The 14,390-nt window shown below is 38.6% G+C and overlaps 2 protein-coding genes across 19 annotated transcripts in view; both read left to right on the top strand.

The window, feature by feature from the left end:
* The window catches only part of KCTD9 (potassium channel tetramerization domain containing 9), a 29,901-nt gene extending 25,100 nt beyond the window's left edge, over positions 1-4,801 (top strand). For 14 of the 17 annotated variants that reach the window (XM_074000513.1, XM_074000516.1, XM_074000523.1 and 11 more), the window contains 2 exons: positions 201-334; positions 2,855-4,801. In XM_074000513.1, the coding sequence (XP_073856614.1) occupies positions 201-334; positions 2,855-2,971 (251 nt within the window). In that variant the 3' untranslated portion in view covers positions 2,972-4,801. Of the gene's footprint in view, positions 1-184; positions 335-2,854 lie in introns of all 17 variants that reach the window. The other 3 variants (XR_012417164.1, XR_006700316.3, XR_012417163.1) reach the window with 1 other exon arrangement.
* GNRH1 (gonadotropin releasing hormone 1) lies at positions 3,677-13,837 on the top strand. Of its 2 annotated transcripts, none has more exons than XM_005562869.5 (4): positions 3,677-6,525; positions 9,764-9,905; positions 11,407-11,502; positions 13,635-13,837. In XM_005562869.5, exons 1-4 carry the CDS (start codon positions 6,365-6,367, stop codon positions 13,674-13,676), a joined length of 441 nt encoding a protein of 146 aa, XP_005562926.3. In that variant the 5' UTR covers positions 3,677-6,364; the 3' UTR covers positions 13,677-13,837. The 2 variants fall into 2 exon arrangements, with proteins under 2 accessions (XP_005562926.3, XP_065374657.1); XM_065518585.2 differs by lacking the exon at positions 3,677-6,525 and adding an exon at positions 8,839-8,899.
* The last annotated feature ends 553 nt before the right edge of the window (positions 13,838-14,390 follow it).

The raw sequence follows: 14,390 nt of genomic DNA, 5'->3' as shown, positions 1-14,390 counted from the left end.
TCAAAAGTATCAATGAAAGCATTCTTTCATCAGTGAACTGTTTATATATATAAGTTCGTTGAGAGACAAGATTTTAGATTCATTTCCAAAAGTCAAAAGAGACTGTCATTATTGACCTCCATTAAGTCATCTTGCAGTTTTGTTGAAGGTAGATAACTATATTTTTAAGTTAAACTACTCCCAGAATGTGTTCACTGTAGGTGCTAATCTGAAAGGTGTGGATATGGAAGGAAGTCAGATGACAGGAATTAACCTGAGAGTGGCTACCTTAAAAAATGCAAAGTTGAAGAACTGTAACCTCAGAGGAGCAACTCTGGCAGGAACTGATTTAGAGGTGAGTTCACCAACATTTTAAGAGTTTTTATTACTCTAGACTTACTAAGCATCTCATGCAAAATGTATTGAAATCAAAACAAAGTAGTTGGTTGGTAAAACTGGATTGGAAGACTCATCTGGCATTCAGACTAAGTTGATTTCATTTCTTTCCTTTTCCTTAAGTTTTTCTCAAGTAAATAAGTTTGATAGATGCATTATCTAATGTATTGTATTTTCCATAAAATTTAATTCCGAACAGAACTAAATGGGCTAGATTACTTCTTAAACTACTTGAGAAATTTAAATGATATCCAGGTTTGAAATCAGGTTCAGGAAGTCTATTTAAAATTGGAACCATATGTTTTTTGGTTTATCAGCCTGAGATTATAATTTTGCCTAGTCATCTTTTTCAAAGAATTGTATTTGTATGTCTTCTTAATTTGCCAGTTTAGCTAGCAGACTCGATAGCTGTTGATAGGTCTACATCAGCACCATCCAATAGCACTTTGTGCAGGAGGGACATGTTCTGTGTCGGTGCTCTTCAGTAGAGTAGCTACTAGCCATATAGAGCTGTTGAGCACTTGAGATGTGGCTAGTGCAGATGAGAAATTGATTTTTAAATTTTATTTAATTTTAATTCATTTAAATTTAAGTAGCCACATGTGGCTGGTAGCTATGAAATCTGGTATAAATTGGATAGCAGAGAACAGTATGTCAAAATTTAGCTTGCTGTTTTTTTTCTTAATATTTTTGCCTAGATCTCTTGATAGCTCTCAGTAGCAGAGTAGCAGACCCCTTTCAACTTCAAGGCAAAAAGAATTGGCCTAAGATTATAATCCTATCACAAACACAATTATTTATTATTTATTACATCACTTTCACCTAAGATTATATTATTTTCCTTGGTTTTATGTACTCAGAGTGGCTTAGCAGCAAAAGCCTCCCTCTGTCTAACTGATTGCAAAGACTGATCAGGTTGACTATTGAGGGGTGAGCTGCTGACATTTGTTCTCCTAAGAGGTTACATTTAGTCACCCTTCTCTCTAACCATTGTCCCGTATCATATCCAGGGACTTAACTGGAATCTCTATCTTACCGCTCCGTGATCTCAAGAGAAATTAAGAAACAGCTTCAAATTGCAGTGGTTACACTATTTTGTACATCTGTCAAAACTCATTGTATTATATACATACCTTTGGGGCTTTAAAAAGAAAGGCAGTTCCTTGGTGTAAAAATACTAGGGCTAGGGAATGGAAAAATGTATTACACAATTTGATTAAGTAAAATCTTTTCAGATTAAAAGAAAAATAGTCTTCCCCCCATCTCATTCCTTTTGTTGTTATTGTTCTTGGATCATAGTAAAATTGTTTTGATAATATTTATTACCTTGGGGCCAGGCGCAGTAGCTCATGCCTGTAATCCCAGCACTTTGGGAGGCCAAGGTGGGTGAATCACTTGAGGTCAGGAGTTTGAGACCAGCCTGGCCAACATGGTGAAACCCCGTCTCTAGTAAAAATACAAAAAATTAGCTGAGTGTGGTGGTGAGTGCCTGTAATCCCAGCTAGTCGGGAAGCTGAGGCAGGAGACTCACTTGAATCCTGGAGTTGGAGGTTGCCCTGAGCCGAGATTGCACTCTGGCCTGGGCAACAAGAGCAAAACTCCGTTTTTTTTGTTTGTTTGTGTGTGTGTGTGTATTTATTTATTTATTTATTTATTATGTTGGAATCCATTTTGTATTTTAAATCAATGGTCCCCGACCTTTTTGGCACCAGGGACTGGTTTTGTGGAAGACAATATTTTCACAGACCAGGGTCAGGGGTGGTTTTGGGATGATTCAAGTGCGTTACATTTATTGTGCACTTTATTTCTACTAGTATTACATTGTAATATATAATGAAATAATTATATAACTCACCATAATGTAGAATCAGTGGGAGCCCTGAGTTTGTTTTCTTGCAAGTAGACACTCGCATCTGGGGATGTTGGAGACAGTGAGAGATCATCAGGCATTAGATTCTCATAAGGAGTACACAACCTGGATTCCTCACATGTGCAGTTCACAATAGGTTTCACTCTCCTATGCGAATCTAATGCCCTTGCTGATCTGACAGAGATGGAGCTCAGGCTGTAACTTGAGCCATACAGGGAGTGGCTGTAAATACAGATGAAGCTTCATCTACTGGTGACCTCCTGCTGTGTGGCCTGATTCTTAACAGGCCATGGACCAGTATCAGTCTGTGGCCCAGGAGTTGGGGACCCCTGTTTTCAATGTCTCATTTTAAAATATGCAAGAACAAGGGACATGCTTCCTCTTTAACCTTTGTTTATATATATACAGCCTGAACATTAACTAGAGGTAACAAATACAGATAGAATATCATCTTAATTTAGGGTGGTGTATCATCAGTTTTCCGGAAATTAAATGAGTTTTATTGTATAGGAACATTTTCCTAATCTGCCCCAGAAATCGTTTTGAGCAGAAACAGATAAGGCCTGAAATCTCCACATGAATTATATGAATATTGTTTTCATCTTGCAGAATTGTGATCTGTCTGGGTGTGATCTTCAAGAAGCCAACCTGAGAGGGTCCAACGTGAAGGGAGCTATATTTGAAGAGATGCTGACACCACTACACATGTCACAAAGTGTCAGATGAGAATTTTAGGGGCTGGAGGAAGATATACAAGATGAAAATGTTTTCCTTATCACTTTTCTTTCTCCACCCACTCAGTTGTCTAGAAGAAATAACACTGTAAGGAAATTTAAAAAAAACATTTAGAGGATTATGCTTGTTCTGAGCGGTGCATAAGGGAAAAAACTGACTTTTTTTCCATTTTCTGATTTTTAACAGAAAGCACTCATTTAATAGATGTAGGGAAACTAGATATTGCTGCCTTTTGAACGGGGTAGGGGGGTTTACCTGGTTTTATGACCAGGAATAGTGTCTATTATATTTGCTTTTAAATAGGCATGATGTGGAAATACCATCTTGGTTTGAGATGCATTTGAGGATTTTAATTTATGGAAAGCACAACATATGCAATTATATTTATTGAATACCTAGATGCAGTATGGATATTTAAATTGTTAAAACTTTATGAAAACTTGGAAAAGGTTGTTCAGGTTTATAAATAGCTTTAGTGATGCCTCCTCTCTTTAAATACCTGTCACACCATATGAATATGGTGAGATCAGACTCCCTAAGACTCTTTTCAGGTTCATTTTTAAAATGTTTACTTTTTAGGACAAAACAGTAGCTAAATTAAAGTAATATCCAGTTCTTACTGATTGAGACAGAGTGGAAAGAAAGACATCGTTGTACATCACTGTCATTCCAAAGGTACAGTGGGACTCTGGATGGAGGAAGCACTTACCTATCACTACAACACTTATAAGTGAGAATTTCTCAGAATTTCATTCTAGGCAAGTTCCACTCAACACCAGACCAAGCAATTCTATTTACACTGTTAGCCTAGTTTTCTCATACAATCATCACAAGGATAAGAAGACACTTCAAAACCAAAAAACCAAGGTGCATCATTAATATTCATTTAATTCAAAAACCGAATAGTTGACATAGGGCCAGCTTAGAAATAGATACTAAATCCAGAGCTACTGCAATCAAAGCATATATGAATGAAGATGGTAGAGTTGCCTGCTAAAAGGCAATGTAATATAATTGCAGCTAGAACCCTACAGTGGGGAATGAGGAATTTTAAACACACATTTGATTACAGCCACCAAAAAATATATGTAAAGTAAAGATAAAGGCATTTGGCTGGTCCAAGGTGTAATACCAATCAGTCAGCACCTGTGATTCTTCTACGTGTTTAGGACACATATATATATATGTGTGTCCTAAACAAATTGTAGCCCAATTTTCTTGAGTCATTATCTCTGCAGCAGCAGAGGAAGGACCTGTACCTCCCTACCAATGACCTGGTGTCCTTATTTCTACCCCAAGAGCAGGGATATTAGCTGTGTCCAAATGGGTTCTGAATTCTACAGACTCATCAACATGAGGCAAGGAATCATTGAAAACCACCTGTGTCTCCTTTGGGAGAATGACATATCTTTAGTATTTACGTAGCTTATTCTTGTATATCTACATATGCAAAGCTTTCCTTAACAGTAAAGGGTACATATGCATAGTGGGAGGAGATCAGACCTTTACAGGTGAAGGAAAGCAACTTCAGAAATGAATTATTTTCTTTGCTTTATTATTTTTACCAAGACAGAGAAGTATTGTATTGAGAGATAATCTATTTTCATAATCAATATGTGCCTAAATTATATTTAAATCATTTCACTCTGTACTATATTTTCAGGAATTATAGAATGTGTTATTCATTCACTTAAAGGTACCTCTGTAGAAATAACCTAAAACTGCAGAAGGATCTGAAAGATCTAAACATGGTGTGCTTAGAAACTGCAGATTTTAGATCTAATGTATACTGCATTAATAAATGATATAAAGTGTTGAAAAGGAGTTTCTTCTCTTCCTTTTGAAAATCATCACTTTCCGTATTTTACTTACATTTCTTCAATATGTGTTGACAACCAGCCCTGTGGTTCTGGGTAACAAAGGAAATACAGTATAACTTAATTTGTTGTGGATTAGTCTTTTTGAAAGTACCATTAAAGTAAATTTATTTCTTTAAACATGATTATTTTTATCATTCTTTTAAAAAACACACCATGCTAACAACACAAACCTCATGAATTCTGAACAAAAGAAAAGACTGCCTCCCCAATAATTCATTTAATTTGTTTGTGTTAAATTCATCACTCTTTAGGTGATGAATATTACCAGTTAGCTTTATTAGGCTGGATAAATAGTATGCCCCAAAACATTTTTTGCCTGATAACTAGGATAGAGAATTTTTAAGGAGGGAGGAAACCGTCAAAATAGTAAAACTTCCATTAACCCTAGAGAGGAAACATGTCTGTACACATAGGTAAAAATACAGTTGTTGGGATGACAGGAAAAAGGTTTTAAATGTAAGCTAGCTAGATTATCTGCATTAGTAAAATTTGGTACTCAAGTAACTGCCTAAGCAATACTATCTATTGTAGTCTAGTTCTTTCAACTACAGTCTCAAGGAGATTCTAGTAGAAAATGTTGTAAATTCATTATTCTTATGAAGGGTTCAATCATAAATCAACTTGGAATATTTTCTCCATTTCATTTTATGACTCTTACGTGTATTGTAAATCTGCCCTATGTCAACTTTAAATCATCTTTAATATATGGAAAAACTTAGAATTGCACTAAGTCCCCAAGGAAGAATTACCTTTAAAATTAAAAGATTCATTACTACAAAGAAAAGTGGTTACATTATTTCAGTATAAAGCACCTTATCCAAGGATTAATTCTCTGAAACCCTTTTACAACCTGATTAGACGTGTCAGCAGGAGTTAACCTTAAGTGCTTCCTGCTGAGATTTTACATTAGGGCAAGAAAAGATTTTTTTCATCTGTCATTTCAGTGAGATTATGAAATCATTGCTGTAATAATTTTGAGGTGTTTTGATGTTGATGAAGCAGTTTTTTCTCTACAGCCATTCTTTCAAATTTAGAAAAAATATGACAACTGTAAAATCCAATTATTTAAACCCAATTTATTATATTTAACTTTTTGGTAAATTGACCTAACCATGGAATCCTTAAATGGTTTTAAGTTATTCATTCAATATCAAAAACTCATTAATTACATAGTGGTTTGATAACCTATTTGGTGATATAGAAAGTAAGTCAAAACAAAGTTGACTTTTGCCTTGAGATCTGTGTGACCTAAGACAGTGCTAATGGAGACTTTAAGGACATACAGCATATTAATGAATTCATAGACCATGTTTGCAATGGTTAATACTGAGTATCAACTTGATTGGATTGAAGCATGCAAAGTATTGATCCTGGGAATGTCTGTGAAGGTGTTGCCAAAGGAGATTAACATTTGAGTCAGTGGGCTAGGGAAGGCAGACCCACCCTTAATCTGGGTGGGCACCATCTAATCAGCTGCCAGCAAATATAAAGCAGGCAGAAAAACATGAGAAGTCTAGATGGGCCTAGCCTCCCAGCCTACATGCTTCTGTGCTGGATGCTTCCTGCCCTCAAACATCGGACTCCAAGTTCTTCAGCTTTGGGACTCGGACTGGCTTTCCTTGCTCCTCAGCTTGCAGATGGCCTACTGTGGGACCTTGAGATCGTGTGAGTTAATACTTAATAAACTCTCCTTTATATATATATGTGTGTGTGTATATATATATTCTCACCCTCTAGAGAATGTTAATACGGTATTGCTGTATTCATCTTAATAATTTCAAAGCATTTTTCAAAAATTTAATCTCAACTGTTAGAAATAACCTACAAGAAATCGAGAGATAAGTGATTCACCAGACAATAGGCGTCATAAGTCTTTTTTTTTTTTTTTTTTTTTTTTTTGAGACGGAGTCTTGCTCTGTCACCCAGGCTGGAGTGCAGTGGCCGGGTCTCAGCTCACTGCAAGCTCCGCCTCCCGGGTTCACGCCATTCTCCTGCCTCAGCCTCCCGAGTAGCTGGGACTACAGGCGCCCGCCACCGCGCCCGGCTAGTTTTTTGTATTTTTAGTAGAGACGGGGTTTCACCGTGTTAGCCAGGATGGTCTCGATCTCCTGACCTCGTGATCCGCCCGCCTCGGCCTCCCAAAGTGCTGGGATTACAGGCTTGAGCCACCGCGCCCGGCCCACAAGTCTTAACTCCCATTTCATTAGTCCTATCCAGAGACCACATTTTCTGCTTCAGCAATACTTAGATGCACATCTCTCAGCAAATACAAATCAATTGGACAATTTAAACTAGCACTATTCAACCATAATGAACTCTTGCTGAAAAATGGTCTGTCCTTATTGTATACTGTAGTGCAATGAGATTCCACTCTTCATGTCAGAATGACACGAGTCAAAGTGTCTAAAGGAAATAATTTAAATGGAACAAAGTCAAATACTTACGTTTTATTTTTAAATTCTCCTCTATTTGCAATTATACTTTAAAGTGTACTCCCTTCTCTATCCTATCATGAGGACTGGACAGACTCCACAGAGATGGCTGGACAAAGCAAGGGAATTTGCTTAGATAAGACACCATTTCTCTTTACCCTGAAATCCCTGCAAATGTAGTTATTCCAGAGGAGACTGGGCAATGACTGATGGGTTTAGCATCCTACCTGCGGGGAAATTGCCAATCCCAGCTGTAAAATGAACCAATATCCAGTTATATTTGTTAGCCATCTTACAGTTTAGCTAATATAACAGGATTTACAGCCAATTACACATGAAAGGTTAATTCTGTGTCAGATAAAGCATATCTTTGATGCAGAAATAGAGGCAGCATTAGGCCTTACCTGGTTAAAAGGTTTTTGCTTTCTATTCATTCCTTCGTTCATTCATTCAAACCTGTACTTACTGAATGCTGACTAAATGCCAGGGGTTTCTTAAGAGAGATTTAAATAAGATGGGATCTTTGACTATTATAGGTTTCAGCCTAGGGGTAAATTAGGGGAAGACAACCATGGGTATTCAAATAAATGTAATTAAGAGTAATGGGTGTGTGTGTGTGTGTGTGTTTTACATGCTTGTCCTGTGTAAATAACATGTCCACCGTTACACCTCTGGGGTGGAACATCTATAAAATTTGGATAATGATACCCACTTTGCAGGGCTATTGTAATGAGTGCTCTTATACATGTGCTATTTATTAAATAACTATAATTTCTCATCTTTCTGTTCCCACTGCCCTTAACAATGTTTTGCATATTTAACTCAATAAGCATCAACTGAAATGAGTTGGTCTGCTGATGTAAGTCTGCTCAATATGGTCTTGCTCTCGGTATAGGTTTCTTGCCTTTTTGATGCTTTAGAACTAGGCTTTCAAGATAAGTCAAGCAGGGAACCTGATGGGTAGATGAGGGAATTTTCAAACACGCACTGATTTAGGATCCTACATGAACTTGGTATATAGTGTCACTTATTTATAAATCAGATTTTTAAAATTGGAAGCAACTCTGTGATCTAGTCCATCTAGTCTACACCCTTCCTTTTGCAAATGAAGAATCCAAGAGCCAGAAGCTTCCAGACATCCTGACTCAATGTCCTATATTTATTATGTAGCCTCCTTTGTGGAAGTTATGTATGCATTTGACTTCACTTAATCTAAGACATCTATTTTCCTTGAACTTTCGATAGGTCTGCTGGTTTCCTCAAGGGAATCCAACCTAGTTGGATTTTAATCTCTTTGAATTGTAGCCTCAGCTATAACAGTTTTAGCTGAGGTTTTAATGGCTGCACTTAAGTAAATTTAACAGATACACCAGGGGGTGTTCCAATTACATACACCATTAAAGGGCTTTCTGTGAGGATTTTTAAAAATTACCATTAAAAAAAAAAAAAAAGCATAGTCCATGTGCAGTATAATTTACCAGCAGGAAACATTTCAATGTCCTGGAAAAATTCCCTATAAAAAGGAAGATAGGAAAACAGAAAAGTCACAATACTCAACCTACTTCAAGGGAAGCTTGGGATCTTTTTGGCTGTCTGCCTCTAAACAGGTAAAAGGCTTTGTATTATTTCTAGCACGAGTTTTTCTTTTTTAGATTGCATGCTATTGTATGTCTACAGGGCATTTGACAGCCTAAGGGCTAAATCCAGGTGTGACGGTATCTAATGATGTTCTGTTCTTCACTGTCCTTGCCAGCACCAGCCATAGAGATCCAGGCTTTGGGGAATCACACAGCTTATTGACCAGTGTTTGATTTAGTCTTTCGCCTCTTTCCCATCAAATGAAAATTAACTTGGAGACACATTTCATTAGAAAATTAGAGGCCCCCTTGGCTAGGAAGGCATTTGGTCGGGGACTAACTACTTTGAACAGTGTTGAGTCCTGAGCCACAGATGGTCCAGCCAGCAGTAACGCTAGGAAGACTGAAGGATAAATAGAAAAATGTCATTAGTACCATGGGGTAGCCATTTAATGTCAACCAATTTTATATTAGCCAGAGATTTCTAGTAGGAGCTACTTTCCTTAACAGATAGCTCAGTTCTCTTTATCTCAGGAATGAAAGAGTTGAAGACCAATCACGGGGGAAATGTTACGGCAAAATGGTGAACTTGATAAGGGATGAATTATGGGGTTTGGATAACCAAACAATAAAAATAAAAGTATAGACTGTTTTAGTACTAAAAAGATCCTGAACATGTGAGCTTAAGTACTCATTTTGTCCCCAGTGGCTAAGAAACTCAAGGCAAGCCAGCAGGTGTCTCTGAGTTTCAGTGTCTGTGTATAAAAACTGTGACTCTGACTTCTGTCTTCTGCAGGGTTAGTGATATAGATGCTAGCTTTTTCACTAAAGAGGTCTTTTAGTTTCTACTCAACCTTGCTGCGTCTAATTTGATTGTGCATTCATGTGCCTTAGAATGGAGCCAATTCCAAAACTCCTAGCTGGCCTTATTCTGCTGACTCTGTGTGTGGAGGGCTGCTCCAGCCAGCACTGGTCCTATGGACTGCGTCCTGGAGGAAAGAGAGATGCCGAAAATTTGATGGATTCTTTCCAAGAGGTAAGTTTCTCTTAGCTTCAAAATAAGACATAGCAATTTGATTCAATTTAACTATATTAAACATTCAGGATGAGCCCCAATGGCAATATTCTATGATGTTGTACCCTAGATACTCCAGCTGAGATAAGGAACTGACAAAATAGAAGTCCCATTCCTACTTTCGGTTCAGACAGGGGCTAAACAAAGAGCTGGAAAAATTCCAAAAGAATATATTAATAGCAACAAGTGTGAGATAGCACGTCACATTCTGAGTGTTTGGGATTGCTAAAGGAATTAGAAACAATGCGATAGGGTCAAGGTCTGTATCAGAAGATGATTCTTTGGGATTTGGAAAGAAAACGTTAGAACTTTGTATGTGTTTCTCCTCATTTCATCTTTTAAAAATATCTGTGATATTAGATCACTACATTTTTATAATTTATAAATGAGTATCCTTATCAACGATGTATGCCCTATCATTTCTTTTCACTGATAGGGGCATTTAAGCAAAGTTGGAGACTGGTAGAATACAGGAATTAGCAAACTCAAGATGATAAAATAACGTAGTAGAAAACATGCTGATTTAATTTCATAAAGATTAGATGATAGAACTGGCACCAACGCTAACGTGAGGTACTTGCTTTTTTGTTTTCTGGGCTTATTTTCTAAGACAGGGTCTCACTGTGTTATCTAGGCTGGAGTTTAGTGGCACAATCACAGCTCACTGCACCCTTGACCTCTTGGGCTCAAGTGATCCTCCCACCTCAGCCTTCTGCATAGCTGGGACCACAGGCATGCATTATCACACCCAACTAATTTTTAAAATTTTTTATAGAGATGGGGCTTCCCTATGTTGCCCAGGCTGGTCTCAAACTCCTGGGCTCAAGGGATCCTCCCACCTTGGCCTCCCAAAGTGCTGGGAGGATTTTTATTTATAAAATACGACTACTCATCAGGGTCATGTGAGGAAAGAAGCCATCTATGTTAGCTGATTAACCCGAAAAATAACCTAGGGCTGAGAAAGGGAAAAATTTAAAATCGTTTCATTATCATTGGAAAGAATTATCTCTTTTCTGAGAAATAATAAAGATAATTTAATATTAAAGAAGACCCGGAATCTGAAGCCTCTTATCTGCAGGTTATACATGAAGCAAATCTCATTTAACTATGACATATTTAGTAAAACCTAGAAAATAAAAACCAATCCTTTTTACAACTATAAAAAACTCTTGGGGTTTGTTTTTTGGGGTATACTGACTCTCAGGAGGCTCAAAACGCCTCCCTCTTGTCATCTTTAAGGGGAAAATATGATATCTTCTGTCTCCATGATTTCCAGATCCCCATGCCATTCTGTAGAAATGTCCTGTGTCCTTAAAGTCCCTATGCTAATCCTGCAACCTTCCCAGTCCCCCTCAGCCCCACATCCCCCTTGACCCCACTCTCCACGATTTTTTGGTGGAAATGGAAAACACCGTTTCATTTCTTTATCTCCATCTCAAAGAATCACATTCTCTTTCTTCAGATAGTCAAAGAGGTTGGTCAACTGGCAGAAACCCAACACTTCGAATGCACCATGCACCAGCCACGTTCTCCCCTCCAAGACCTGAAAGGAGCTCTGGTAAGTTAAAGTGATCATAACGTGATCATAACATAGAGCTCTAGAGGTGGATAGGCCTTTGGGAATCACTCAGGACAGCCACCTCCCAGCCACTGTGGGGCTTACGTTCCTGACTCCTGTGTTACCTCCTGTGGTAGGACTGTGTTTCATGACAATCCCAGTCAGTGGTTAGACAGCACTAGGGGCTGAAACGTTTTTTTGTTTGTTTGTTTGTTTCTGAAGTTGAATTGAAATCTCTCTGTAACTTTTATCTGTTAATCCTGGCTCTAGCTTTTGGGATAACCAACAAAGCAAATTTCTTCCCACTGCTGCGTTTCAGTTCAAGTAAAATCACCAAACCCCCTAGACTACTCCTCTCTAGGCTCCTCCACAGCCCTCCACCTGATCCTGCAACTGCACTTTATCTTACATGGTTTTCCAGAACCCTGGGGAATATACACATGAGAAACACTACTCTAGATGGGTTTTTTTTCTCCTTTGGAATGAAAATTATCAAACTACTAAATTTATAATTTAGAGAGTGATGGATTTGATTTCCAATTTCCTGATAGGACTATAACCATCTCCAAATTCCACCCCCCAAAGTGGAAATACACTAATCTTATTAGGTTTTTGATGAAAAAGTATAAGAGAATTGAATGTATCAGTTGAATCCTTTTAAAAAAATATTTGTTGAGACAGGATCTTGCTCTGTTGCCTGGGCTACAGTACAGTGGTGCAATCAATGCTCACCACAGCCTCAACCTCCCAGGCTCAAGCAATTCTTGAGACTAGATTAGCCTCCCTAGTAGCTGGGACTATAAGCCCTTGCCACCACACCTAGCTGATTTTATTTTTTAATGTTTTGTAGAGACAGGGTCTGTGTTGCCCAGGGTGGTCTCGAAATCCCAGCCTCAAATGATCCTCCCAAAGTGCTGGGATTCAAGGTGTGAGCCACTCTGCCTGACTTAAGTTGAATCTTGGATTTGATGTGGATATTCTCTGATCTCTATTGTCCACTTATTTGTGGCAATCAGAAGGCATTACAGTTAATTATCAGTTATGCCTAGGAGCTAGGTAAGCCCAAATAAATCATATATAAAAATAAGCTATAATTTTGTCTACAGTGACTTCAACTTAATATACCCACGGACAAAGAAAAAAGTGGGCAGACATCGTTACTTCCTTTCTTTTACTTTCTTTTTTTTTTGTTTTGAGACGGAGTCTCACTCTGTCGCCAGGCCAGAGTGAGGTACAATCCCAGCTCAATGCAACCTCCGTCTCCTGGGTTCAAGTGATTCTCCTGACTCGGCCTCCCGAGTAGCTGAGATTACAGTCATGTGCCACCACACCCAGCTAATTTTTGTATTTTTAGTAGAGATGGGATTTCACCATGTTGGCCAGGATGGTCTCGATCTCTTAACCTTATGATTTGCCCACCTTGGCCGCCCAAAGTGCTGGGATTACAGGCGTGAGCCACCACGCCCGGACTATTTCCTTTCTTTTTCTAATTTTGCTTACTGCATTACAAAACTGGCAAGCAGTGAAATTTGCCAAACATGACATTATGAAGAAACTGAAGCAAAGACTGGTTTAATAGCAATGTAAATAACCAGACTTTTTTCACTTCCTTCCTCACAACTCACTCTTAAACTACTAATGTAGATTTTATGTATATTAAGTAGCTTAAAAAGACCCAATCGGCCAGGCACAGTGGCTCATGCCTGTAATCCCAGCACTTTGGGAAGCCGAGGTAAGTGGATCACTTGAAGTCAGGAGTTCAAGACCAGCCTGGCCAACACAGCAAAACTGTCTCTACTAAAAATATAAAAATTAGCCAGATGTGGTGATGCATGCCTGCAATCCCAACTACTAGAGAGGCTGAGGCACAAGAATCATTTGACGCCGGAAGGTGGAGGTTGCCATGAGCTGAGATCATACTACTGCACTCCAGCCTGGGTGACAGAGTGAGGTTCTGTCTCAAACAAAAAAACAACAAACCCAATTTATCATGTCTCTCTAGCGCTAACTGGAGTACAAAATCAAACAGACCAATTCCTTCTAGACTGATATTTTAGAAACTAAAATGTCAAAACTGTAATGAAATTCAGCTGGTAAAGTCAGTCTTGATATATTTGTTATATATTTTTCAGGAAAGTCTGATTGAAGAGGAAACTGGGCAGAAGAAGATTTAAATCTATTGGGCCAGAAGGAGTGACCATTACTAACATGGCTTGAGTATAATTCTGACATTGAAAATTTATAACCCATTAAATACCTGTAAATTGTGTGAATTTCAGAAATCCTTACACCAAGTTGCACATACTCCATAATAAAGTGCTATGTTGTGAGTGAAGTGGCATACCTGGTTAAATCTTTCTCCAATTCAGAACTCCCGGGGAAGGGGTACTGTAAGCCCAAAAAAGGGAGCCCTCCAGGTGTGTATACAGGTGGCAGATGGGAGGGCAGATGAGATAAAGTGTCTGTTGTTGACAGCAGGGATCTCAGGCTCTCCAGCACCCCTACCCTGCATCTGCCCACAAGCAGAATAGCCACACTACTAGTCCAGCCAGAAAAAGCTGATTCAGCTCCAGTTTCTATGGGATTATAACTTTATCTTTGACTATACTATACAGAAGTTGAGGTGGGGCCACAGCCAAGGCTTTCTCCCACTTGGAAAGAAGTTCCCTCCCTTGACTGTCTCCAAACCCTTTGAAAGTTTAGTGGAACCCAAGTGAGACCTGGAGGTGAGGAGGAGGGGGCCTCCAAGGGCTCCTAGTCCAGTGCTCCTTCTGGTCCCACGCAATCTGTCCACGTGGTGTACACTGAGGGTTGGGACTGAGACCTAAAAATAGTAAGAGTGTTCTTCTGCTTGATCTGTTTGATTTTAAGAAACACAGTGGAGTACA

Source organism: Macaca fascicularis, chromosome 8 (assembly GCF_037993035.2).
Source record: "Macaca fascicularis isolate 582-1 chromosome 8, T2T-MFA8v1.1".
NCBI lineage: Eukaryota > Metazoa > Chordata > Mammalia > Primates > Cercopithecidae > Macaca > Macaca fascicularis.
The sequence above is the reverse complement of the archived record's forward strand: the minus strand, read 5'-3'. Positions and strand labels throughout refer to the sequence as shown.